This window comes from Myotis davidii, unplaced genomic scaffold, assembly GCF_000327345.1.
Source record: "Myotis davidii unplaced genomic scaffold, ASM32734v1 scaffold591, whole genome shotgun sequence".
Taxonomy (NCBI): domain Eukaryota; kingdom Metazoa; phylum Chordata; class Mammalia; order Chiroptera; family Vespertilionidae; genus Myotis; species Myotis davidii.
In genome coordinates this window covers 1,128,627-1,154,779 of record NW_006284340.1, presented here as the reverse complement: position 1 = coordinate 1,154,779, position 26,153 = coordinate 1,128,627, and the positions used below count along the sequence as shown (strand labels likewise).

At 43.7% G+C, this 26,153-nt stretch overlaps 1 protein-coding gene and 1 long non-coding RNA gene across 6 annotated transcripts in view; one reads left to right on the top strand and one right to left on the bottom strand.

Moving 5' to 3' along the window:
- LOC102755137 (major histocompatibility complex class I-related gene protein) overlaps positions 1-6,138 on the top strand; it is a 15,590-nt gene extending 9,452 nt beyond the window's left edge. For 2 of the 5 annotated variants that reach the window (XM_015570031.1, XM_015570021.1), the window contains exons 4-6: positions 3,514-3,789; positions 4,372-4,476; positions 4,574-4,719. In XM_015570031.1, the coding sequence (XP_015425517.1) occupies positions 3,514-3,789; positions 4,372-4,476; positions 4,574-4,689 (497 nt within the window). In that variant the 3' untranslated portion in view covers positions 4,690-4,719. Of the gene's footprint in view, positions 1-3,513; positions 3,790-4,371; positions 4,477-4,573; positions 4,720-5,711 lie in introns of those variants that run through there. The other 3 variants (XM_006754485.2, XM_006754484.2, XM_006754486.2) reach the window with 3 other exon arrangements.
- The window catches only part of LOC107184548, a 22,765-nt gene continuing 1,930 nt past the window's right edge, over positions 5,319-26,153 (bottom strand). The window contains exon 2 of the long non-coding RNA XR_001515406.1: positions 5,319-6,436. This is a non-coding gene — a long non-coding RNA (uncharacterized LOC107184548). The remainder of the gene's footprint in view (positions 6,437-26,153) is intronic.

The following is a 26,153-nucleotide window of genomic DNA, read 5'->3' as shown; positions in this document are numbered from 1 at the left end:
CCTGACAATGATAAGCTGGGAAACGCTTTGGGCCGTGGAGCAGTTCTTACAAGTTGTGTGGTAACTAAGGGCTCCCATAACACCAGTGTGAGTGAAATCTGGACTGACAAAGAAGAGAGACAGGGGGTCTTTGCTTAGTAAAGGATTTATGATAAGATTTATTTCGGTGAAAAGCTCCTTACACATTAACGATAAGGATTTAATCAGTTAACTTTTAGTTAATACAGAACTTTCACCTTATAATCTTATTCAAAGTGAATTTGCCTGTATCATGCTATAGGAAACTCCTAGACACAATGTGCCTCTTCCCACAGGGGTGGTCTTTAATGGTGAGCTTTCCAGAGCTGTGGCCGGCCCTTGGGAGGCATCAGGGCCCCAGTTATGAGTGTGGACTATCTCTCTAAGAGCCTGCCTGTGGAGGCAGGTAACTAGAGTTTGAGCTTCAACTCTCCTACTCACTAGCTAAGTAACAATCTCAATTTTTTTTTTAAAATATATTTTATTGATTTTTTACAGAGAGGAAGGGAGAGAGATAGAAAGTTAGAAACATCGATGAGAGAGAAACATCGATCAGCTGCCTCCTGCACATCTCCCACCGGGGATGTGCCCACAAACCCGGTACATGCCCCTGACCGGAATTGAACCTGGGACCTCTCAGTCCGCAAGCCGACGCTCTATCCACTGAGCCAAACCGGTTTCGGCAACAATCTCAATTTTAATGGTTGCAGTTAACAGAAACCTACGCTAACTGGCCTAAGCATAAGGGGGGAGGTTATTTATCAGGCAGAAATCAGGGCAGTGTGGGGACCCAAGGAATTAAAACCAAGATTTGAATGGTTTTCTCCAAGGGGAGGTGGTGGTAGCCAACACAAAGCTCATGTCCTTGTAGTTTCACCATTCTGGAAGAATGGGCTTCTCTCTCCTAGTTCTAGCTACAAAAAAATTTTTTTTTAAATTATAGGAGGACTCTGATTGGCCTCAGTTGAATCATGTGCCACCTCTTGCACTAATCACTGTGCCCATCAGGAGAAGTTTCTAAGACTGACCATGGGTTACAGAGTCCTGACAAGAACCAAATGGCACACTCAGGATGGTTTAACTGGGAAGTCAGTAACAAGCTTATTTACATAGGTGCAGTCAGGGCTGAGGACACCGGTAAGGGACTTGCAGCAGAGGGAAGCCATTACTCCCCCTGGATCTGAAGGCAAAAGGGAAGGGACTATTGTTACCAGAACCCCGCAAGGGCTGGTACCCTGGAAGAACCTTCTAGCAAGAGCTGTGGCTATGGAGGACCATGGTCAATAGCAGACTGCAATGGCTGGGCAACTGGTGGACAAATTCCTAGCCACTCTCTCTTCTAGTTTCTGATCTTTTGCTAGGGGTTCTCCTCCCAGAGGCCAGACCCAACAGGTAGCTGGGGGCAAGGGAGCCCTGGAGTGCAGTCTGGTGAGCACAGCCTCCTGGGGCACAGAGCAGGGCACAGACGGCCTGATACTAGATCTGGGAGCTAGCAAAGAGAGAGCAGCCAGGACACACAGCTTGGGTTATGTTTCGGTGTCAGGGTTAAGAATGGTACCTCTTGCCCGGCCGGCATGGTTCAGTGGTTAAATGTTGACCTATGAACCAGGAGGTCACAGTTCAAGTTCCTGCCAGGGCATATGCAAGAATGGTACCTCTTAAAAGAAGCAACATGTTGGGGTGGGGTGGACTAATTTTCCAATATAGGGAGTGTGCTTGTCAGGAGACGGGGTTCTTGATATGAGAAAAAATGGGGCTAATAGAGGTTAGGCCAGCAAAGCAATAACCGTGAGTAAATTAAGTAAATGATATGCCTACCTCACAGAAATTGCTGTGAAATCATGTATATGAAAGCTCTTTGTATACTATAGGTCTCCGTTTACCCATTAAATGGTATTGTTGCCAGATTGAAAAACGTTTGACCACTCAGGATCTGGTTGAAGTCTAGGGCCAACTTGGGATTGCATGGGACCCTTAATCATGAGGCATTTTAGGCCGAGGCCAGCCAGGTCTGAAGAGAGCTGTGAGAGTCTACTTCCTCAGCGTGATTAGTGGCATAACCTTTTTGAACAGAGAACCCAGTTGGCTGGCCTACTGTTCTCAGTGAAACCAGCGCTAGGAGAAGGAAGACAGAGTTTAACTGGGATTTGCGGGCGAGTACTTTCTGGAAAAATGGGGGAAGCTTGCATACCTGGGGTGTGCGTGAACAGTGTGGGAAGTCTGACTTCAGCATAGCTGCTCCCCCTCCAAGCCTACTCTCTCTCTACCACTAGTGTCCTAAAGGTGTCTCAACCCATTGGTCAAAACCCACTCCTAGGAAAGGATCTGGGATCATTTCTTACAGGCAGCAAGCAGAGTTCCTCTCGGAGGCGTTTATATTTTCTTGTTAATGTTGGAAAGCCTTTTCTCCTTCTAAACTATATGCCACAGAAAACAGAACTGGGAGGTATTGTTGAGACGAGGGCTCCTCCTGTATCTCGGTGGCAGGTAGCACCGTGGGGTGAGGAAGTGAGTTGAGACAAACAGGAAGCAGCCCCTCCAGGGATGGCGTTGGGCTCTGTGTGGCTCATGTCAAATGTGACCCAGTGTCAACAGGAAACACTAAGGACAGCACCATATGGAAAAAGAGCAGAATGGTTAAGAGGAAGCAAGACCACAAATGGACAGTTGCTTTGCTGTCACTGCTGGAGCTCCTCCAGGGTATGAATGTCCATAGCCCCTTGGAGGGCATAACTGTGACGTGACCTGTTCCATGTGTTTGTATCTGATGACAGTCACTGTCGTAGTCCATTCGGGCTGCCATAGAAAATACCACAGGCTGGGTAACCTACAAACAACAGAAATGTATTCCCACAGTTATGGAGGCTGGAGGTCCGGGATCAGGGTGCCTGCGTGGTCAGATGAGGACAGTTTCAGGTTGCAGACTGCTGACGTCTTGCTGTTTTCACATGGTGGCTGGGGACAAGGGATTTCTCTGGAACTTCATTTATAAAGCACTAATCTCATTTTTGAAGGTTTTACACCTCCCAAAGGCCTCACCTCCTAATACTATCATCTTTGGGGGCTGGGATTTCAACATATGAATTTGGGGGGCAGGGGGGTACAAACATTCAAACCACAGCAATCACCGAAGTACCAACTTGAGCCAAAGCTGTGCGGAGATGGCTGTGATATCTTTGCATAAGCACAGAATTGAGAAAAAGGAGTGCTGAGTTCTAATCTCCAAACTTTTGCTGAATTATTTGTCACAGTTACATACAAATTCTGTAGCTCAAGTTACATGGCTCAACAACACATGCATTATTCTTGAGCACACTGCCCTAGCAGGAAGTGCACAATAAATTTGTTGTTGATGAAACTGGGTTCCGGGTCATTCTTGGTTTTAGATGTTTCCTGCAATGAAGAAAATTAATTGGGAAACCCAGTCACCAAGTTCTGATATTGTGTGCTCAGTACATAAGATATTTCCATTTAACTTTATCTTCTTTTTCCTAGAGCCCCCACTGGTCAAAGTAAGTCGCAAAGAAACTTTTCCAGGGATTACAACTCTTGTCTGCAGAGCTTATGGCTTTTACCCCCCTGAAATTTCCATGATTTGGATGAAAAATGGGGAAGAAATGATCCAAGAAATGGATTATGGAGGCATTCTTCCCAGTGGAGATGGGACCTATCAGACATGGGTGTCTGTGGAGCTGGATTCTGAGAGCAATGACCTTTACTCCTGTCATGTGGAGCACTCTGACGTCCAAATGGTTCTTCAGGTCCCTCAGGGTAAGGACAGGGTGTGCTGTCTGGGAAGTGAGACGAGGAAGGGGGGCGAGCAGCGAGGGGGAACACTGGATGCTTTAGAAGGCGTCTTTTAAATCAGAGGCTCTCTCACCTTTTGGTCTTAGGAATTCCTTGTGTTCTTAAAAACTGAGGATCCCAAAGAGCTTTTATTTGTGTGGGTTTTCTCTATTGCTACTTACTATATTAAAAATTTTAACATTTAAACTCAAGAAAATACGAGTACACATTTCATGAGCTATCAGAGCGATGGTGTCCTCATATGTGCTGTAGCCTCTGGAAAGCCTCACTGTGCATATGTGAGAGATAAGGAAAGGGAAGTCATGACTTAGACCTCGTAGACTCTCTGAAGGGTCTTGCTTGAAGACCCCTGGGGCATTCAGACCCCACTTTGAGAGCTACTGTCCCCCTGTTTTAGATGACTGCCCTGCATGAATCCGTGAAGTGAGAAGCAGGAGTAAGAAAAATGGTGTTGGGCTTCCTGATGATCACAGGGGCAAAAGTGCCCAAAAGTTAATACAGAGTGGGAGAAGGACTTGTGGATTTCCCCCATATGCTTGCTTTTAGGGTCAGAAGCTATCCTTCTGGTGGTCAAAGCTGTCTCTGGGTCCATTGTCCTCGCCATGGTCCTGGCTGGAGTAGGCTGCCTGGCCTGGAGAAGGAGGCCCCAAGGTGAGAGGCATGTGGAAGGGTCCAGGGGCTGCAGATTATCACTCCCATAGCCCCACAAACTTTATTTTCTGCACTTACCACTCTACCCTCCGTTTAGATGTGAGTTGGTCCACACTTTGTGATCTCAGAAGGAACACCTCTCCCACCATATTGGGAACACACACGTGGATAATGCTTGCAAGGAGAGTGGTCTGTTTTATAGGTGATGCCTGACATCAACAGAGTAGGACAACTTCTGTCCAGGTGAACTGTCCTCCCAGAAGTTGGGTCAGAGAAGATAGAGTGATCTTGATTTGTCTTTTTCTAAACTATATCCTTATTATAAATTACTATTGACTTTTTATTTTGTCCTTTGTTTCAAGACATCAGTAAGTTTTCCCATTTTGACAAACATTTTCTGACCCAATTATATGAAATTCCTTTTCCTTCTAAATTCATCTTTGAACACATAAAATATTGAAAAGTAGATACCTTTGGAAAATGGGAATTGTGGGAAGGCAAAGAGGAAGGAGAAATAGGAGGGATATAGGTTCTTGATACCTTGGGGAAACCGTTCATTCCATATATATGTATTAAATACCTACTATGTTCCAGGCACTGTACTGGATGCTGGGATATAGGAATGCAAAAGACAGACATGATTTCTGCTGTATTTTAAGGTCATCTCCCCCCACACTACTCCCACCCCCGATTTCAGTAGATGCTCACGTTGATCACAGCATAATATTGATGAGACCTGGATTTTGGGTTTGAACCCAGTGTGGGCCAGGACTTTGGTATTGCTTCATAATCACAGATTTCAACCCCAATTCAAGTGCTATGGTATAAAGCATATTATTAGATCAAAGTAAAAAATAACCCCTTTTATTAGAAAATCAGCTCAGAGTTAGTGGATCATTCTGTTCTCTTTACAAAGTACAGCACTAATCTCAATCTAAGAAATAAGAATGGCTGAAGCAAAAAGAAAACAAACCAACAAAAAAACAACACAAAAAAGAAAATTTTAAAAAAGTTTTACAATGACACACCTGTCTCAAGAATGAGACACTGAGTTCCTGCTTTTTATCTTGTGGAGTGTGTGAATTTGAGTTAAAATTTGTCAAGTACTGAGAGAATCTTGACAAAGCAGGCTAAAAATGTCAATGGCAGCTTCTCAGATTTTGCTGAACATTGCATAATCTTTTTTGAGCTATAAGGAAAAATGCACGTATCTGACTAAAAAGTCTTTCTTTCAGAGAAAAATGAAGTCATCTACCTTCCTGCACCAGATCAATAATTAGGGACAGCTCTTTTCCAGTTGTCTCTCCTCTGGGAACCACGGTCACCTCTGCCCCCTATGGACTCAAGTCCAGTGCTCAAAGCTCTTGACCACACCCACCACAGACATGGATATTACAGGACTGAGCATTTATGGCAGAAAGACAGGAGCCACAAAGGTTTCTTCGTTCTTTGGCTCCCAAAAAACTGTCAGCTTTCACGCTCTTTTGATGGACTCCTTTATCACATTTGGCTCTACCTTTTGCTTGTCTACATCCCATCTGTCAACGATGTTTACAAGTAAATTAGAGAATCTCAGAGCTGGAGATATCCTTCGATACGAAGGCCAGCAATGTCTTCTCCAGTGCCTTTGACTTGAGCATCCAGGCTCCACTTGAATACCACGAGTGAAGAGCACCTCACTGCATCATGAAGTGGCCTTTTTCTTCCATCATGAGAATGTATTACGCAAGAGCTTTGAACCGTGGGTGCCACGACTGTGACCCTACAGTCAGCCTTGGACCACCCCTGAGAGCAGCCAGCGAGTTTCTACAGTGCCCTGTGAATAGCCGGATCACTTCACATATTTCCTGGCCCGAGAGAAAGCCAAAGTGTCCCATTCTTCTGGCATCTCTGCCTGGTAGCTTGGAATCTTGGAAATATGCATGGTCCGATTATGGAAGTGATTCATTCTTTCTGTCTTCTATGGGAGAGTAAGGACAATAATTATCAGACATATTATCACCTTCAAGGGAACTACAAAGATCTAGACCCAAGTGCAACCTTTTAATATAAAAATGATAGTATGTTTATCAGAATAGGGTTCAATCCAATTTCTGTCTTTTTTCTACTGGCTCATTGTAGATGGGCCTGACTCACCTTTGTAAATATGCTTATTCTTCATGCTTATTCCCCACCCACTGAGAGTAAATAAAAGCCCCACTGCGAGAATTAACACCCCTTGATCTGCCTTATTGTACCCCTAAAATCTTCACTGTTGTTTACCTCTTGTTCACCTGTCATCTTTGATTCTCAGTAAGAAAGTCAAAATCTACCAGAGGGAAGATGCTGATGTTTTTCCGTGAGTTAAGTATGAGTTCAGGTCCCAGGATCTTGGACTCTCCTGGACATAAGATTTCTGGAAACACTCAGACCATGAGGAACCCATATTGTGGCTCCAGGGGACCTCACCAAGGCTTTCACTGTGGCCTCCTTCCCCAACAAGTTTTCTTTTTGCTTCCCCACAGTAGGCTGGCTGAGTAAAAAGGACACCAAATATGGCCACTTACAGAAATAAGTGAAGATAAGCACCATATATGCCATTAAATGTGTCTTTATACCTGGGGGAGAGGGGGTGGTAAGGGATTGGAGGAGTGAGGGAAAGGGGGAGATGGGAGATATCTGTAATACTATCAACAATAAAAATATATCAAAAACAAACAAAAACCAATGTGTCTTTGTTATGAATCTTGTTTGATCACAACACAGCTCTGCCCATTTATTCTATGTCTGGCTTGTAAGCCACCTGAGGACATGAGCAGGGCCACAGCTAATACATAGAGCGGGCATTTGTTCAAATTAGGGAATTGTTCCTTTGGGTGGACACTGACCCAGGCTGGGTGACATGGCTTAATCAGCAAAACAGAATGGATTTCTGCCCTGTTTGCCCCCTGGGTGTGCAGGGCACAACATTACATGGCAGCTCTGGTCATACCATTAGAAAATAGATGGAAATTGGCGGTAGACTAAGATGAATGAATTGATTTGGAAGGGTAGTAGTGGAAAAAAACAGGTCAGTTTATTCAAAACAGTGGAACTGGAAGCCCTGTTTGTATATCCAAAGAGCTAAAATTATCTGAAAGGTTTTACATAATCCTATCATGGAGTTTATTTATGGCTATCTATTTTTACATTTTGTCATATTACACAGTCTCTTTGAACGATGCCTTGAATGTAGTAGGAACCCAGTAAATACTTCTTGAATGAACCAGTATAGTATTTTAATTAGCTAGGCCTCATGTACTGGTGCAAAAGAACAGTGTCATCTTACAACTGAAATCATAGAGGGGAAATATCCCACTCAGGATCATAAGACATTCCAGAGCTCAGGACCAATGCCCCAAAGACTAGTCTGAACTCTTCCAAGGTTTCTAGAGCATTAACATTATTTAATACTTTATCTTGTCGTTGCCTTGCCTGTGACATTAGGGATCCCAAACATTCTAACCACACTCCACTCCCACCCCCACTCCCACCCCCGACACACACACATATTAGGGATAAGGACAGAATTCAAACATTATTACTCAAAGCACCATTTTTCTTAAAGGCTATGAGAAGAGGTGCTGAGGTATGAGTTCTAAGTCATCTTGATACCACATTTGATACCTAACAGATACCTTTCATTCGTAAGGTCTGTAGAGCTGTTATATAATCTGGATTTTTTTTTCTATTGTCATTTGGGTCTTCAATCCATTACAGAAATATAAATTTCATCAGTTCTTATTAATGACCTAAGGAGCATGTGAAACTGCTCCTTCTAAGGACTGATCATGTATACTTTTTCCTCTCCCCCTCCTTCCCTGAATTCCATGTTCGCCGAGCCCATTAGGCAGGAGCTTCTGCATTTGTCCCTTGGCAGGGTTTTGTGTGAGAGAATGTTAGGGACCAGAAGGTTCTGAGCCGAGCCGGTTGGAGCTGGACAGTGGAGCTGAGGGACTGAGTGGAAGGCCAGGTTGGCTTGGATCCCTGGCAAGCAGAGGCTGGGTCCGAGGCCAGCGCCGTGGCAGCAGCCAGACCTCTGAAGAAGCAAAACAGGGCCAGAGAGTGAGAATAATCAAGAAGAAAAACAGCTTTAGAGAAAACAGCTTCTCAAACAGAAAATAAATTGAGGGAACAGGAGGCCACAGACCAAAATGGGAAGCCACCAGAATGGAAAAGGAAGTGAAACCAAGAAAGAAATGAGATATTCAACTTCTAGCTAAGGCAGTCTTTGCTTTTTTTCCCCTTTTGGAGGTGTACCGGTGTGGATCTAAGGTGTTACCCGAACTGAATAAAAGCTCTATTTTTTTTTTCTGAGCAACATGACAGTAGCATAAATAGAGAATTTTGGGAACAACGTGAAAAGACACCAACTCTAAATGGTGACAATTCTGGAGAAACTTGGAGGGCTAGGAATAATAAGGAAAACATTTGGAGTCTCATCAGCTGCTGAATAGAACCCTTTGATATGCTTTAAAAGATCTTAAAGCCTGTACTCTGTTACTCACAAAACAGCTAAAATACATGGTCTGTGCATTACACACAGGAAGTTGCAAACCAGATGGAATCCCTGAGGCTGAGTCTTTGGGCTGCCCTCTACCTTACTTTTAAAGAATGAATTAGTCATTGATCCCTGAGGATCGAGGAGGAGCGGTGAAGACAGAAGGCAAGCTGCTGTAACCCAATTTAGGCCTTTGCAATTGAAATTAAGATCAAATTTCAAAGATGTGTGAATTTGCCCAGCTTTGCTGACTCAAAGTCCATCTACATGATGACGTGTTTATACGCCCAATGATGAAATTGTCAAGAATTGTTTCCTGCCACAAGGAATTGGGAGTTTTTCTCTATGTCACTGTATACACTATATTTTCATTAATGCTGCACAGTTTATTTACTAATAATCTGCCATGGATATTGATATTCAAATTAGATTCTTATGGCCTTCATTAGTTAATCAGCCATTCATAGAACATACATTCTATGTTCCAGTGCTTGGCACATAGGAACCGCTCAATACACAGTATATTGGCAAAATGAATTTCAGCAGTACCCACTGTGAGCTAGACTACATAGGCAATAGAGCCCAAAAGAGATGTTTTGAAAATTACCAAGTGCAGAAATGGCCCAGACATACGCTTATAAGCAATTTAAGCTCACATCATAGAAAAGGATTTCAAGAAAGATAATCTAGAACATATTTCTATAAAATAGACCTGGATTTTGTGTTAATAGAAGAATTACAACTCTGACAGTGACCTTTTGTGATAATGCTGAAAAACACAGGTTGGATAAAACTTCAGAGTGAAATGGGACGACCTGCATATGAATATTCCATTAACGAATGGGAGGAGGGAGAGAAGGGGGGACTGGGAGCTGAGGGCTGCCTCTGTCCCCGCAGCAGCTGGGCTGGGCTTCCAGGACCAACAAGCAGTTGTGATGGTGACATCTAGGAACTCAAGGGTATTCAGGGAGACAGAGCAAGTTCTAATCCTGTTTCCTTTTGCTTTCCCCAGTTGGCCAATCCTCAGAATGAACTCCCTCTTTAAACTGGCAAATGCTTTTTGGCTCTGCTTTTCAACTGGCACTTGGCCATTCTGCGTTGGTACTTATCTATTTCTGCCCAGCTTATCTCTCCGGCTAGACTATAAACCCCTTAAGGACACAGTTTGAACCCCATCTCCTTCACTTAGTATCAGGGTGAACTTAAATTATTTAACTTCTCAGCCTCCGTTGTATAAAACCAGGTTTGCAACTATCTGTCTCCCAGCATTGGTTAATGTAGAAATTAACTGAGGTGTGTGTGTGCGTGCGTGTAGGCACAGTGCACCGGGTGTGGCACAGGTCATGTCTCTTGTCCTCTAGGTTTTCTCCAGGATGTACTCCCTATGTCGCACGTAATCATAGCTACCATTTATTGAGTGCTTACTATGAACTGGGCATTTACATAGGTTATCTCTATTCCTGATAACACTTTGTCAGCAGGTGTTACCTTCATGTTGCTGAAGTTCAGATAAGTTGTGTGTCTTGCCAAGGTCACATTTACTTACTAAGTAGCAGAGGCATGATTCAAACTCAAGTTCCTCTCCATATATGGCTTGTGCTCTTTCCAGTGCACCACTCTATCAGCACACAATAGGCACTCGGTGGATGCTTGATGAAAATTGTAAGGTATCACTTACTCAAAACCCTGCTCTGTAGTGAACCTTGAGAACAAAGGAATAAGAATTTTATAATGAATCAGAAAATCAATAAAGCCCCTTATAAATTCCTGAAAGCCCCAGTCTTTTTGTTCAGCCTTTGATGATGTGACTTAAATGCTGAATAAGGCCTCAGGGCCAAATGAAGCCCGTAGGGAGTTGTCACACATTTCATGGAAATGTCAATGAAGGCCATGGCTAAGATTCATTACTTGTCAATGCTTGGCAGATGGGAATAGCTGGTGCCCAAAGGGAAAATTAAAAGCTCCTCACCTTGCAAACAAACTCACCCAGGGTGGATCTAGTGGTTATAGCTGGAGGGTTGTTTAGGGGTGATATAGTTAAATTTTCTCATTTTACAGATGAAAAAAAAAAATTGAGGGTTGGAGAGAGTGAAATGATTTGCCAAAAGGAACCCTGAAACCAATTATAAACTTCATGTCTTTACAAAAATATGTTCAACATCACTAGTCATTAGGGAAATGCCAATTAAGAGCACAGTGAGCTATCACCACACCTATACGAACAGCTAAAATTAAAAGTAGGGACAACGCTGAACTCTGATAAGGATGTGGAGAAACTGGATCACTTATTCATTGTGGGTGGGAAAAGAGAGTGGTACCAACATTCTGGAAAATAGCTTGGATATTTCTTTAAAAACTAGATATGTACTTACTAGCAGTTACACTTCTGGCAATTTAAGGGTGTACACATTAAAGTGTACCAGTAATAGCCCGAAACTGGAAACAACCAAAACATACCTCCATAGAAAAATGGTTATACAATGCTACCTCTATGCTATGGAATACTACTCAGCAACAAAAAGGGATAACTATTTATATATGCAACAATTTTAATGAATTTCAGGGGCATTATGCTGAGTGGTGGGGGAGGGGAGACAGTCTCAAAAGGTCACATACTATATAATTCCATTTCTGCAACATTTTCAAAAATTATAGAGATGAAATTATAGACAGAATTATAGAGATGAAAAACAGGTAAGTGGTTGCCAGGGTTAGGGATGGTGGGGGCAGGGGGTGGGCGTGACTATAAAGGTAGCATGAGAGAGACCTTTTAGTGATGGGAGTCCTAGGTCTCGATTGCAGTGGTGGTCACACGAATCTACACCTGTGACAATGACATAGAACTATGTACATATCTTGTATCAGTATCAGTTTCTCGCTTTCAATATTGTACCTTAATGATAAAATGTAACCATGGAGGAAACTTGGCAAAGGGTACATGGCATCTCTCTGGACTATCTTTATGCTTTCCTGTGACTCTAATTATTTCCGAATACATTTTTTTTAATTTGAGGGACAATGCAGCAACTCATTTCTGTTAGGATAACTTGTAATTATCTGGCTCACATGAAACTAGTTTCATGTAAAAATTGGCCAAATAATAAAAGTGAATGACAGTTGAGCTCGTTAAAGTAATCTGTGCCTGTTATTACAGCTACCCCAAAAAACTCTTCTTTGGAAAAATCCCATTTAGTTTGCAGTCAATAGATTGTAAAGTAGATATGCAAGGGGACCCATTAACAGTAGAATGATCTGAAAAGGCCATATTACTAGAATTTGGTCATCCCCTGTTATAACATTAAAAGTAATTTGTTTGGGCAGTATTGGGGACATTTCCGCTGTTTTCAAACCCCATAGAATGAAAGGCAAAAGGTATTTGGTGCCTGGATCTTGCTGCTGTCTTTCATAATTTGAAGATGCCCCTGCCTACTAGGCCCTAGGGTGAGCATCATCTACCTGTGTAACTGAAAATTCTCATTGCTTGATGGTGGCAGCTCAAAGTGATGTGAAGTTTAAGCCTCTTTCTGCACAGGCAGGGGGGCTACCACTTGAGACTGATTACACTTGAACCATTTTGATTGTTGGTTCTCGAACTGGTTCCTTTGCAGCAGCTGTTTTCTAGCTGTTCACAGCTGCACCTTGAGTCTATAAGGAAATCACCCATTTTCTGGGGCTCCTGGTGACTTAGGGGTATAACTAATGCTTCCCATTGTGCCTGTACTTGTCCACCTAATGAATGAACTTCCGATAACTGCCTATTTCCTCAGAGGGAGCTCCCCATGGAATTTATCCACGTACGTAGTTAGACATGATGGCCATAACCTCAGCTCTGCGTGGCATTTATTTGTACATATAACCCCGGTCGGTTTTGTCCATAACAGCTATCCAGAGGCTCTTCATTCCCTCAGGCTCCCTGCTTGGTCCCACCGCCTTTGCCTCCAGCTCCACAAAGAAAGCGGAGGTTCTCAGAACTTCCTTATCTCCCCGCCACGAAGGGGCCTGCGACCCACCTCCCTTCACCCGCTTTGCTTCAGCCTCAGCAGAGGTGTTCTATTTTTGCTCTGGGCTGGTCCCTCTTCTTAGGCTCTAGATCCCACCCCTTACTGACTCCCCTAAGACCTTTCCCCACCAGTTAGTCCTCTCCCTGCTGTAGCTTCGACTTCATAGACTCATGGGATATATATAGAAAAGGGCAGAGACTTCCCAGCCAGACAGACAAGGTTTGAATCCCACCTCCTCCATTTACTAGCTGTGTGATCTAAGAACTTTTTAAAAATTGTGGTAAAGTACACATAACATAAATTCACCATTTTATCCATTTATAGTATACAGTCCAGTAGCATTAAGTACATTCGCATTGTTGTCCAGCACTTTTCATCCTCCCAAACTGAAACTCTAGGCTCAATAAACACCACTCTATTTCCTCTCTTCCAGCCCCTGGCAACCTCCATTCTGTTTTCTGTCCTATGGGTCTGACTACTTTAGGCACCTCCTATGTTTGTCTCTGTGACTGGCTTATTTCACTTAGCAGAATGCCCTGGAGGCTTATCCATGTTGTGGCAATGTCCTGGGCAAGTTTTAAAAGCCACCTCCACGCCCCTTTCCTCACCCGGCAGCCCCTCGCCTTCCCAAGAGTGCTGGGAGGATTAAGTAAGGTGGGAACTTCAATATTGGTTGGTTCCCTTTCCTCTTATTCCCTATGGCCCTCCCCTGGAGGAAGTTTCCTTGCCTTTCAGCAAATCGTTCTCAACTTTCAGAACCCCTCCCAAGGTCCTGGGTTTCTCTCTCTACGTTCTTCATGGCACCGAGTTAAGAGCAGACTGTCTGCTAGCTGTCTCCACTCCTCACTTCTGCTCCAAAGCTCTGCAAAAGGCCAGCTGTATGTCGCCAGCACTCCAGTTACACTGTTGCTGGGGAGGCCACCGGGACACTCCCACCTGTCCAATCCACGTCTCAGTCTAATTTCACTTGTCCTTACTGCAATGCATGACATGAACTAACATCACTGAATAGACTTCCTTTGTTGGCATCATCCTTGGCTTCTGATGTCACCGTGTACCATCCTGAACTGGTGAAAAGGTAGTTAGGGATAAGGTGAAAGAGGAGATGTTTATTGTATTCGTTTTGTTCACTCATTCAACAATTGCTTGAGCACAGTATGTGCCAGTTACTGCCCTAGATATTAGAGATACTGCAGGGAACAACACAGGAAAGGGGGTGTCCTAGGCGCTTTGAGGGAAGATTAAGGGTTGGACAGTGGCTGGATCTCTCCTACCCACCCCCATCTTTCTGTTCATTATCCTCATCTACAACTAATAGAAGAATAAGTGGCTCAAACCTCTCTCTCCAGCACCATGAGCCTTGGCCCCCAGCTCCCCCTGCCCTGCATCACAGAGGAGCTAGCTACCTTTGCCCTCCGATCCCACCCTTGTCTTTGCACATAGTCCTCTTGTAGGACTGATCACAATGAATTTCTATACTCCCACCAGCCTGTCTCCCCTACAAGGAGGTGAGCTGTGTGGAGGCACCGCTGGAGGGGGCCATACCCATCCTGGTGTTTCCCAAGCCCTAGTTGTGCCTGGGCCATAGTAGACAATCAGTGAATCTTCATCTGATGAATGAAGTGGGAGAATTTATCTTTTAAGTTGATTAACTCAAATATTATGATGGTTATTTCTGACTTCTTACATTTTGTCCATTTAGAACCCAAACTGCAGGGATTTTAATAAATCCCAGAAACATTTAGGGCACATCTCATCTCCTTTTTCCTTTAAATATTCTTCCACAGCCACTAATTTAGCAAATAAAGTTAGGCTACTCAAAAATCCTTCTCATTCCTCTTTTTCTAGTGTGTTGAAACTAGAGGGACCTTACATGAACCGCATCATGTCACAGATTAGGATCCTGAGGACTGAAGTGCCTTGATTTGCACAGGGTCACTGGCTGGCTAGGGGACAGAACCCAGTGTTCTTTCCATGATCCCCTGCTTGCTCGCTCTCTCTCTCTCTCTCTTTCTCTCTCTCGAAAATTCAAAGCAGCCGATATTTATGGGGTACTAATTAGATATAAGACAGTAGGCTGGGTTCTACTGGAGAAACAGAAGTTGAAAAAAGGTCCCTACCATGAACCGTTTTATAATCTAGTAAGCAGAAAGACATTCATGCAGAAGACTGTAGAAAATGTATGCAAAAATAAGGTGCATGAAAAATTAATGTGGCAATGAACTCCAACTCGAAGGACCGGCTTTGGAGTCACTGAGCCCCTCTTCTCATTTGGGAGAGTGGTTCTGGGAGTGTAGAGCTGGGGTCACAGCTGGTGGGGTTGCAACACCACTCACCTCTCACTGCGTACTTCAGTAGAGGCAAGGGACCTTGACCGTGCCCCGACCAACCACAGGTTTTCTGAGCAGAGAAGGAAGACCCAGGCTCAGTATTTCAGGCACGTATTTACAACCTTGCCTTTTCTTAATCTGAAATGTTCCTGAACAAGGGCTTTTGAGCCAAGAGTCTTAGTTTGCAATTCTTGTCAATGCAACCTGATTTTGTAAAACAACCTCCAGAAATGCCCAGGATATTAAGTGATACAGGACTGCAGAGAATAGTCCGTAGAATTAATGTGCTAATGAGGCAGTAACACCGCTTTGCTCAGGATTAACACATTCAGGAGCCAACCAATTAACTGCCCTTTCTAATACCTCCCAGGCACATTCTGTGTTCAGAATTTGGTAAAGCTCCTGGCCTATGTAAATCTCAGCTCTCCAAGGTTTCTGTTGTTTTTTTTTGTGGGGCTTTGGCTATAGGGGAGGAATTAAATACATGAATGGCCTTAAAGCTAACGGAGTGACAAATCCAGATTGAGCTATCTTGTCCTTATACTCAATTTTGGTTATATACCTGCATAATCACGTAGTTGCTTAGCATCATTCCAGCCCTTTATGGATTCACACAGCCTTCCCCCCACTCTGGCTGGGGCAGAGAAGTGTGCTCTCTGAGCTGCAAGCATTCAATTTTGCCTACTGTTCTGGCGCTAGCCTTGCTCCGTAACTAATGTCCCTTGATCATGCAGAGTCCTTGAATGTAAGCATCTCTGGATCTGAAAGTCTAACATTTGAGTCAGCTGCAAATGCCTCTGAAGGAGGGTCCTTTGGAAATATCACACCACATGCATACACTCCCCTTCTTCTCTCTTTACGTAACAAGGCTGTCCATGGTCTTCTTTCACCCTGAGATTGTTTCAGGGAGTCAAGGGTAGGAAAGATAACATATCCTATATTTGTATCACTCTCCATCCTCTTTCCTGAAAACCCTTTCTTCAAGGAAAATAGGAACATCAGAGTTAATCATATCACTTCTCTGTTTCGCCTACCTGTCAAAAGAAAGTTTGCCGGTTATATATTTCCTTTTCTAGAATATCAGGAGAAACAGAGATAATGTATGAGTATTCCAAATGTCTTCCTCTACTATTTAGCCTCCCATCCATCTGTCTACCTGTCTACCTATCTATCTATCCATCCATCCACCCCAATACTCTGAGTCCTTCTAATATTTGAGTGGGTGTTTTGGACCAAGTGCTATGCAAGGCACTGAGGATACACACAGGAGACCTGCAGCTGCTCTCGGGAAGTCCCAGTCCCAGAGGGATGTGGCTGTGTGATCAGACCATGAGCTAGACGCCACTGTTGCAGGGGAAGCATATACACCATGCAAATGGAACCAAGCCCACAGCTTCTAGAAGCTGGATTGTGAATTAAACTGTGGAACAGAGCTCTGTTTTTGATAGCTGTTTTAATACCCACTGGGTATATTTTCAGGGCAATTTAAAAACAGCAAAATCTAGACTCCAATTTGATATGTGTAATCTGTTAATCCTCTGGGGGCATGTTCGGTCCTTCCGTTCCTCCGCCTTCCTCCTCTATCTTCAGGCTCCCGACCTTCTGGACGGCGTGCTGCTGGTCTGTTCCCTTTGTTTAATGCATTGTGTGTTTTCCCTTCCCACCCACATCCCCAGTCATGACAGGAGACATCTCAGAGAGCCTGGGCTGGCAGAGCACATTGACGTGTGGGAGTGTGAGAGGCAGTTTTTCAGAGAAGAGGAAGAGGTAAACATGGCAGGCTGCTGCGTATGCAGAGCAGGGGAAAGGGAAGCAAGCAAGAAAGAGGACAAGGCAGAGAAAGAAGAAGCTCTGAAGGAGGGTCCTTTGGAAATATCACACCACATGCATACACTCCCCTTCTTCTCTCTTTACGTAACAAGGCTGTCCATGGTCTTCTTTCACCCTGAGATTGTTTCAGGGAGTCAAGGGTAGGAAAGATAACATATCCTATATTTGTATCACTCTCCATCCTCTTTCCTGAAAACCCTTTCTTCAAGGAAAATAGGAACATCAGAGTTAATCATATCACTTCTCTGTTTCGCCTACCTGTCAAAAGAAAGTTTGCCGGTTATATATTTCCTTTTCTAGAATATCAGGAGAAACAGAGATAATGTATGAGTATTCCAAATGTCTTCCTCTACTATTTAGCCTCCCATCCATCTGTCTACCTGTCTACCTATCTATCTATCCATCCATCCACCCCAATACTCTGAGTCCTTCTAATATTTGAGTGGGTGTTTTGGACCAAGTGCTATGCAAGGCACTGAGGATACACACAGGAGACCTGCAGCTGCTCTCGGGAAGTCCCAGTCCCAGAGGGATGTGGCTGTGTGATCAGACCATGAGCTAGACGCCACTGTTGCAGGGGAAGCATATACACCATGCAAATGGAACCAAGCCCACAGCTTCTAGAAGCTGGATTGTGAATTAAACTGTGGAACAGATCTCTGTTTTTGATAGCTGTTTTAATACCCACTGGGTATATTTTCAGGGCAATTTAAAAACAGCAAAATCTAGACTCCAATTTGATATGTGTAATCTGTTAATCCTCTGGGGGCATGTTCGGTCCTTCCGTTCCTCCGCCTTCCTCCTCTATCTTCAGGCTCCCGACCTTCTGGACGGCGTGCTGCTGGTCTGTTCCCTTTGTTTAATGCATTGTGTGTTTTCCCTTCCCACCCACATCCCCAGTCATGACAGGAGACATCTCAGAGAGCCTGGGCTGGCAGAGCACATTGACGTGTGGGAGTGTGAGAGGCAGTTTTTCAGGGAAGAGGAAGAGGTAAACATGGCAGGCTGCTGCGTATGCAGAGCAGGGGAAAGGGAAGCAAGCAAGAAAGAGGACAAGGCAGAGAAAGAAGAAGAAAGGCAACCCCAGCCCTAACCAGATCTCTCTAGACCTGGCGTTGAGCAATTTCTGTGACTGGGGGTCAGGTGTAAGGAAGGGCTGGCCGGAATAGTCCTTCCAAGCAGGGGGCGAGGTGAGCAGAATTGCAGGAATGTCAGAGCACCTGGCTCATTCCGTGAGCTGCACCGTAAAGGGTGATTTCCTTCCAAATTATGAACAGAGGGGAGAGAACCCCACCCCCAGCATCCATCATGTGTTGCTTTTGAAAATTATTATTTTGGAGTACGAAGCAGTTTCCTGTCTTTAAAGCCTATCATCTATTTCCCTTCCAGGTGGAGCCTGGGCTGCCTGCTAATTTAATCCCCTGGGTTTCCCCTCTGCCTTCAAGATCGCAGAGACGCAGGCTTCAGAAAGAGGGCACCTTTGTGTCTTCCTCCCCCGAAGGCCCCCATCTACCCTGGCAGCCAAGGAGATGCTATTTTGGGAAACAGCGGCTGAGTGGGAAGGATTGTTAATTGTTTGTCAAACCCTTCCAGTCTAGTTAGATCTCATGGCAGAGAGAGAGAGAGAGAGAGAGAGAGAGAGAGAGAGAGAGAGAGAGAGAGAGAGAGAGGAAGAGAGAGAGAGGAGAGAGGAGAAAGAGAGAGAGAGAGAGAGAGGAGCTTCTTCATTCTATTTTACTCTCCCATCCGTGAGAGGGGGAGGAGGATAAAGCGCTCCTTTTCCTCCTCAAGCACAGGCATCAAACTGTTTTGTTTTGTTTTTTAAATAAACCCAATTCTTCTAACCAATTGGGAACACATTTAAAAACACAATATTGACACCCCCCCCCAACCAAGCAAAGTGCAATAGTTTCAAAATCACTTATAAGCCTCAAAACAAATAAATAAACCATAAGTCCCCTTCATAACAGAAAAGAGACATCAAAAGCCCTCCCATTCATTCAGACCAGAGCTTTTATTCAGCCCCTTGAGGCCAAACTGACTAAGCAGTTCCCCCTCCCCGCCAACACCCACTGACACACACCACTGGCACACTAGAAAACAATTTACCCAGACGCACTGATCGGAATGGCCATGGTGACATGCGCTCACTCCATCACGCGTGGGCAAGTTCAAAATCAAACAGAAAGAGCCAGACTGAAAACGGGCTCCTTGCGGTGTTGACCTCACCAACCACGTGCCTCTGAAACTTCCCAAGCATTACTCAGTCTTGGGGGAGGGGGTGTGGGGGAGAGGGGAAACGGGGGAGGAGAGACAGGGAATCAAATCTTATTCTTAAAAGAATATTTTTTAACTACCTGTAGGTTTTTCTTTCTTGAATAATTCTCCTATGGAAAGGTGTCTAGTCCACCTTAACTTTTAAAGGACATTTTTTTTTCTCCCCAAACTGTTTTTTTTTGGTATTTCAGGGAATTACTAAAGGAATTGTTGCTTATTAAGAGAGGAGTTGGACTCAGATAACTTTATACAATGATGGTGCAGGGAAGGATGTGAGAATGCTGCCCATGTTACTGTCATTTTCCTCAAAAGAGCTCGGACTGCCTTATAAACATAAATCTGCTAATCCACGCCCTAGCTCCTGGTCAGACAGCACATCTTAAATTTCTTTTTACGCTGGAGGATGTGTCTGTATGAGTAGTTGGAGTGCACTTAGTCAAAATGAGCCTGAAAAGAGGTAGTGATTTTTGGTTTTCAAACTGAATGAGTCTTTATGGTAACATTTATATAAGCTGTGTTGATCTAAAATGAACTTGACTTTTGAACGAATTAGAATTCGTTTTATTAGGATGGGGGTGGGAAGAAGAGGAAAGACTTTTGTATTGGCTGAAAGATATACTAGTATAAGTTGCCCCTAAATGAGGTGATGATACCCAGTAGGGTTTTCAGTATATCACTAACCCATAATAAATGTTTAATCAGAACAGAGTAGGTAAGCAATTACTTTCTCAGTGATAGAATCACACATTTGTAAATAGCATGGCAGAAATGTGAAAAATAGTTTTATAGGGAAATAGTGGAGCTTATGACCATAAATAATTAAATTATGAGCTAGGCTAAGTTGAAATGTATTTGCAGTGATAATTTGGCTAAAATGCCACTAGAATAATTTATGTTAAGTATTCCTTTTTTTCCCTTTCCCTTGAGTTGGCTCTTTGCATATTTTAGCTTCAACTTTTGGTAACTCATTAGTTAATTTTTCAAATAGCTATTGATCCCTTGAAATGTATATACCAATATTCATGGTTCTGGTGTAGATGAGGCAGGATGCAAAAAAGTGTAATGCAGTATCTCCCGGGACTTTATAATGTTCCTGACTGAGAAATATATCTACATACAAGTTAAATAAATAACATGTGAGTAAACAAAATACAAAACCAAAATAAGGGTATCACAAGATAAGTGATATTGAGGTTTTGAGCAACAAATGACTGTGTGTCCAAGTGAGCACTGTAAACACCAATGGGCATGGAAGGCTTCCTGGAGGAAGTGGTAGTACACAACTTGGGCACCAGGGAGAGGGCATTTTGTGAGGAAGTTGAGGAGGCAATTTTTTAAAAAATTGTTATCAGAGGATATGCTCATTGACTTTAGAGGGGAAGGGAGAGAGAGAGAAACATCGATGTGAGAGAGAACATCGACCAGTGCCTTCAGTACACACCCAGACCAGGCTATTGAACCACAACTAGATATGTGCCCTGGCCAGGAATCAAACCTGCAACTTTTCAGTGGTATATTGGACCACACTCCAACTGAGCCACACTGGCCAGGGTGACATATGCTTTTGATTAGACCTGACTAGCTGGGGAAGAGGTGGGGGCATTTATGTTGCTCAGAATGGTAGAGAGGTTGGAAAGGTTTGCCTAGATGTATAGAATCATGCAGTTCTAGACCTGAAATGATCCTGAAACAATCAGCTAGTCCACTGGCTCTCACACATGGCTGCACATTGCGATCACCTACCCAGCTTTAAAAAATCCCAGTGCCTGATTCTGATGAAATCATCTGGGGTGAGACCTGGGCACCTCCATATTTATAGGCTCCCCAGGAGATTCTAATGTGCAGCCACAGTTTGAGGAACAATAATTTAGTCCAACTCCCCACTTTGACCAGGTAAGGACCGTCTGCAACTCTGCCCACGCATAGCGGGCTCTGTTCACCATTGCAGGCTGTTTGTGTTTGACAGAGTGCTGTGTGCCACTCTGGAGACCTGGCCCAAGGAGTGGATTTTTGCCATAAATGTCATGGAGACCACTGAAAGCTTCTGTGCAGCAAAGTGGCATGCTGAAAACAAACGGCCCTGTAACTTCAAGATGAAAAGAACGAATGCACCCTAACAACACACGAGAGCGATGCTACCCAGGTAAGTACTCTCTCTGAAATTTTGGTTTGCATGTGCGTATTTTGAATTAAAAAATAATATTGTGATAATCGCTGGGTCATCATATTCAGATACGTAGACTTGTGTTTCTCTACTTCTGTGGCGAATTCTCAGTTCTAGAAAGAATTCTCTGCTGGCCAGTTAGCTCTGTTTTCTACATTTTCCTTTGATTTTTCTCCTTAGCTCCGCAACTGTTTTTTGTTTCATTTCTTTTTTACTTTATCTTTCCTTTTCCTCTTCTCCAATGAGGGACCTTTGTTAATTGCTCACAATATGCTCATGCATATTTATATGTCTACACCTCCCTATTCCTCTATTATCTCTAGCACAATGTTGTCTGATAGAAATATAATTTGAGCCACATATCTAAAAAGAAACAGGTTAAATTAAATTTAATATATTTTATTTAACCCAATAAATCCAAAATTTTATCATTTCAACATGTAGTCATTCTAAAAATATTAATGAGATATTTTGCATTCTCTTTTTGGTACTGAGACTGAAATATGCTGTGCTTTACAACTTAGCTTCCACTCTAAATTTTCAAACTTCAGAAATATGACACAACTAGAGGCCCAGTGCATGAAATTCGTGCAAGGGTAGGGTCCTTAGGCCTGGACATTGATCAGGGCCGATCTGTGGGGCAACCAGCAGGATGATCAGTGGGCCCCCGGTTGGCACCCATCTTGGCCTGCCTGGTGGGGCCCACTCACCAGTCCTGCTCCTTGCCACCGCCTACTCACTGGCCGGCCCCGCCCCTGGCTGCTGCTGCCTCCGCTGGTCACCTCCCTTTGCAGGGCGATGTGGGACGATTGATCGGGGCAGGGGTGGCCCTGCTGGCACCTGCCTTGGCTGGCCTGGGGCCTGTGGGCTGAGGGCAGCTCCTGCGTTGAGCGTTTTCCTCCTGGTGGTCAGTGCACATCATAGTGACCAGTTGTTCGCCGTTTGGTCGATTTGCATGTTAGACTTTTATTATACAGGATAAAGTTTGTTTTCGGGACAACGGTTTTATTGATCATGTTTCAATTTTTAGATTAGAATTCAATGGAATTTAAAATTCAGTTCCTCAGTTGCATGGGCCACATTGGCCCGGTGGCTACTGTATTGAACAGTATGGGTTTTATATGGTGGTGTTTCCTCATTCTGTGCCTTGAGAAGGGACTAGGTCCATTTTAATGAGTTTTGAGTGCTCTACTTATTGATTTGCTTTCCTTAGGAGTATTACAGAAAGCAAGGTATGACAAGGATGATCATAAAAACAACCAAAGGAAATTCAGGACAAGAAAAGGGTGGGGCTGTAATAGGAAATGGGGGTGAGGAAAGACAACAGGCTTTGGTGCTCACCCCTAGTCAAATGCTATTTGGAGATAAAGAAATTCTACAGTAGTCAAGCAGCCAAGAGAAAAAAGGCTGTAAGATATGCCAGAATGGTGAGAGAATGTTGGATTAAAAAGTGGATTTGTCTGTTCTCAGAAGAGCAAGAGGAGTATCACTTACATAAAGTGCTAATATTGTACTTTTATAGAGCTTTTTACCTAAAGAATTTAGACCCGGCCAACATGGCTCAGTGGTTAAGCATCAACCTAAGAACCAGGAGGCCATGGATGGATTCCCCATCAGGGCACATGCCCAAGTTGTGGGTTTGATCCCCAGTAGAGGGTGTGCAGGAGGCAGCCGATCAATGATTCTCTCTCATCATTGATGTTTCTATCTCTCTCCCCCTCTCCCTTCCTCTCTGAAATCAATAAAAATATATTTTTAAAAAAGAATTCAGGCTGTCATACAAATGATGATTCACTCACATCAGCAACTTTGGCCAAGAAAATGTCAAAAGTCCTAACATTGAAAGGCAGGCACAGTGCAGGTTATTTATCTATCTATCTATTTATTTTTAGGATTTGAAAATTTAATTTATTGGGGTGACACTGATTAATAAAACCATATTGGTTATCAAGTGTACATCATGTGCACACTGCATTGTGCGCTCATCACCTAAAGTCAAGTCTCTCTCTGTTCTGTTAACTTATTTTTATTTCACCCACCCACTTCTCACTCATTGTCACTTCTTACAGAGAGATTGTGTGCAAAACCCATAGTGAGTCTGCACTGTTCTTATACAGACTAGACTCAGTTTAAGGCATATAAGCACTGTAACCACCTGATAATAATACTTAGCCTTCATTAGTCAAGCAAACAAGAAATAAAGTCAACAGCAGTGGCAGACAGACCCTGTATGAGAGGAATTCCCAGGCCAGAGCCAGATAGCGCCCGAGTGGGAACAGCTGTGGCCAGTACTCAGCACGCTAATCTGCTCGTGCCAAACTGAGAAGATGGGGGGAGGACGGACAGCACAGACCCGCTGCATATGCTTGGCCACTTCTTCCAGGGCAGGGTTTCTGTCTTTCTGATAGCCCTCATGTTTCTCATAGTGCTACCAGTTGTGTGGTTTTGTTTTGTTTTTAACTGAGAAAATCCCAAAGATTGATGACAGCAAATTCAATTACTTGCTTCCTAAAACTTAGAAGAATGTGTTATATATCTTCCCACCTTTTTTGGGAAATGGAGGTGAAGCTTGCTGATCAGAAGAGCCCAGGCCCTGCAGAAATAAGTTCTCAGGATTGCTATCTCCGGATTAGAGAGAATCCTGATAATAATAGTGATCATGCTCAAGCTCAAGGCAGCAGACATTTATTGAGCACCTATTATGTGGTGTAGTAGAAAAATGCATTCAAAATTCAACAAGCACTGACGGGGTACCTACCATGTGCTCAGTACTGAGCTAGGCACTGCTCTAACAATAACAACTAGACTTAGAAAGTGCTTGTGTGCTGCTAGACTGTACTAAGCACTGTAGGTATTTTTTCTTATTCCCATTTTACATAATAGGTGACAGAGGCACAGAAAGGTTAAATAATTAAACTAGGACATGGTTTTCTCATTTCACCTAGATGTGAAATAACTTTTCAAAAGTCACACAGCAAGTAAGAGGTGAAACAAGGTTTGAACCTCAGAGCCCCACCCTCACACTTTAGAGTTAAATAGATTTGGAGTTGAATCCCACCTCTCCGCCTACAATTATATGACTTTGGGAAATTACTTAACCTTTCAGAGTCCTAGGTTTCCTCTTCTGTAAATGGAGAAAATGACATGTGCGTTTAGAACTTTATAAGGATGATAAATAAGGCCTGCAAAGTGACTAGCACAGTGCCTGGCAGACAATATCATTATTAGGGGCTCATTCATCCAAGTGCATAATCAATCACTCAGTATGCACTGCTATGGCCAGTTGTTGAAATACGGAAATGCTTCCATGCCAGCTGGCAGAATCTCTGCCCTAGGCACCTTGTGTACCTCCCTTTCTGGACATTCAGTCCTTCCTGCAGAAGGCTCCCCCCTCCCCGCCGCCCCCTCCCCGCAACCGCAGGCACTCTAAGGGCCTCTGGGACTCTTCTGATGGTTAGTGCCTGTGTCACCCAGTTGTTAAATATTTTCACTATCTCCTGGTATAGATGGGCTTTTGCCTTCATTGAGAGCACAGCTAGGGAGGGGCCCTGGGCATGAGAGAGGAAAGTGATGAGGGCAATGATGAAGAATGCTTCATATGATGCAGAATGGCGGAATGCCCTGCTCAGGCGGGTCAGGAACGCTTCGTGAAGTCTGGCTCTCTAAATGACCTGTTTGGGTAATGGCGTCCTAGGTAATCACTAAGGTTCATTCTGTCTCTTGCTTTTTTTTCATTTTTGCTCTCTCTACCTCGTTCAGGCCTCATGACCCTTTGCCTAAACTCCCACAAGAGCTTTGAGTGGTCCTCTCTTTAATTAAGTGCACTGACTGTTCTAGGATCCATTCTGTGCTTCTCTTACTCAACAACCTTTAGTAGCTCCCAGTGGCCCATCTCTTCATTGAGCCATCTATGACCCACTATCACGGAGGCCCAGCCTCTCTTTCTAGCCTTTTCCACTTACTATGATGCGTGGCATACCTGTCAGGTGGGAAGTTCCCTATCAGGGACTCTGTTGCTCCTGCTGCTTGGAACTTGTGGATCCTACTTCAGGATTTTTCAATACCCTCCACAAATACAACTTCTTTCTCCCATCTAAGTCCCTCCCACCCCCTATGTCTCTCCCGCCCCAACGTGGTGTTGGGGGTGATGTGTTCTGATAACTATCATACATTGGTCGCTTATTATGTGCCAGGCTGTTCCAAGAGCTTTGCATGTTACCTTGTTTTAGCCTCACAAAAACTCTTATGGGGTAGGCACTATTATCATCTTCTTTTAAGATGAAAAAAGACCAAGGCACAGGAAGGTGAAATAACTTTCTGAAGGTTACACAGCAAGTAAGAAGTGGAGCTGGGATTCCAACTCAGGAAGCTTGTCTTCAGAACCTGTCCTCTTAATCAGTGTTTTCTAGTGACTGATTACTCTCCAAGAAAGAGAGAATAGAAGAAAGTATTTCTCATGTTATTGCTCAAAATATGCAGGTTGCTTTGGTAATTATTTGTGTTATTATTTTATGCCCTTCTTTATGCGAGCTGAATATTCCTAGAGGGGAGGAGCT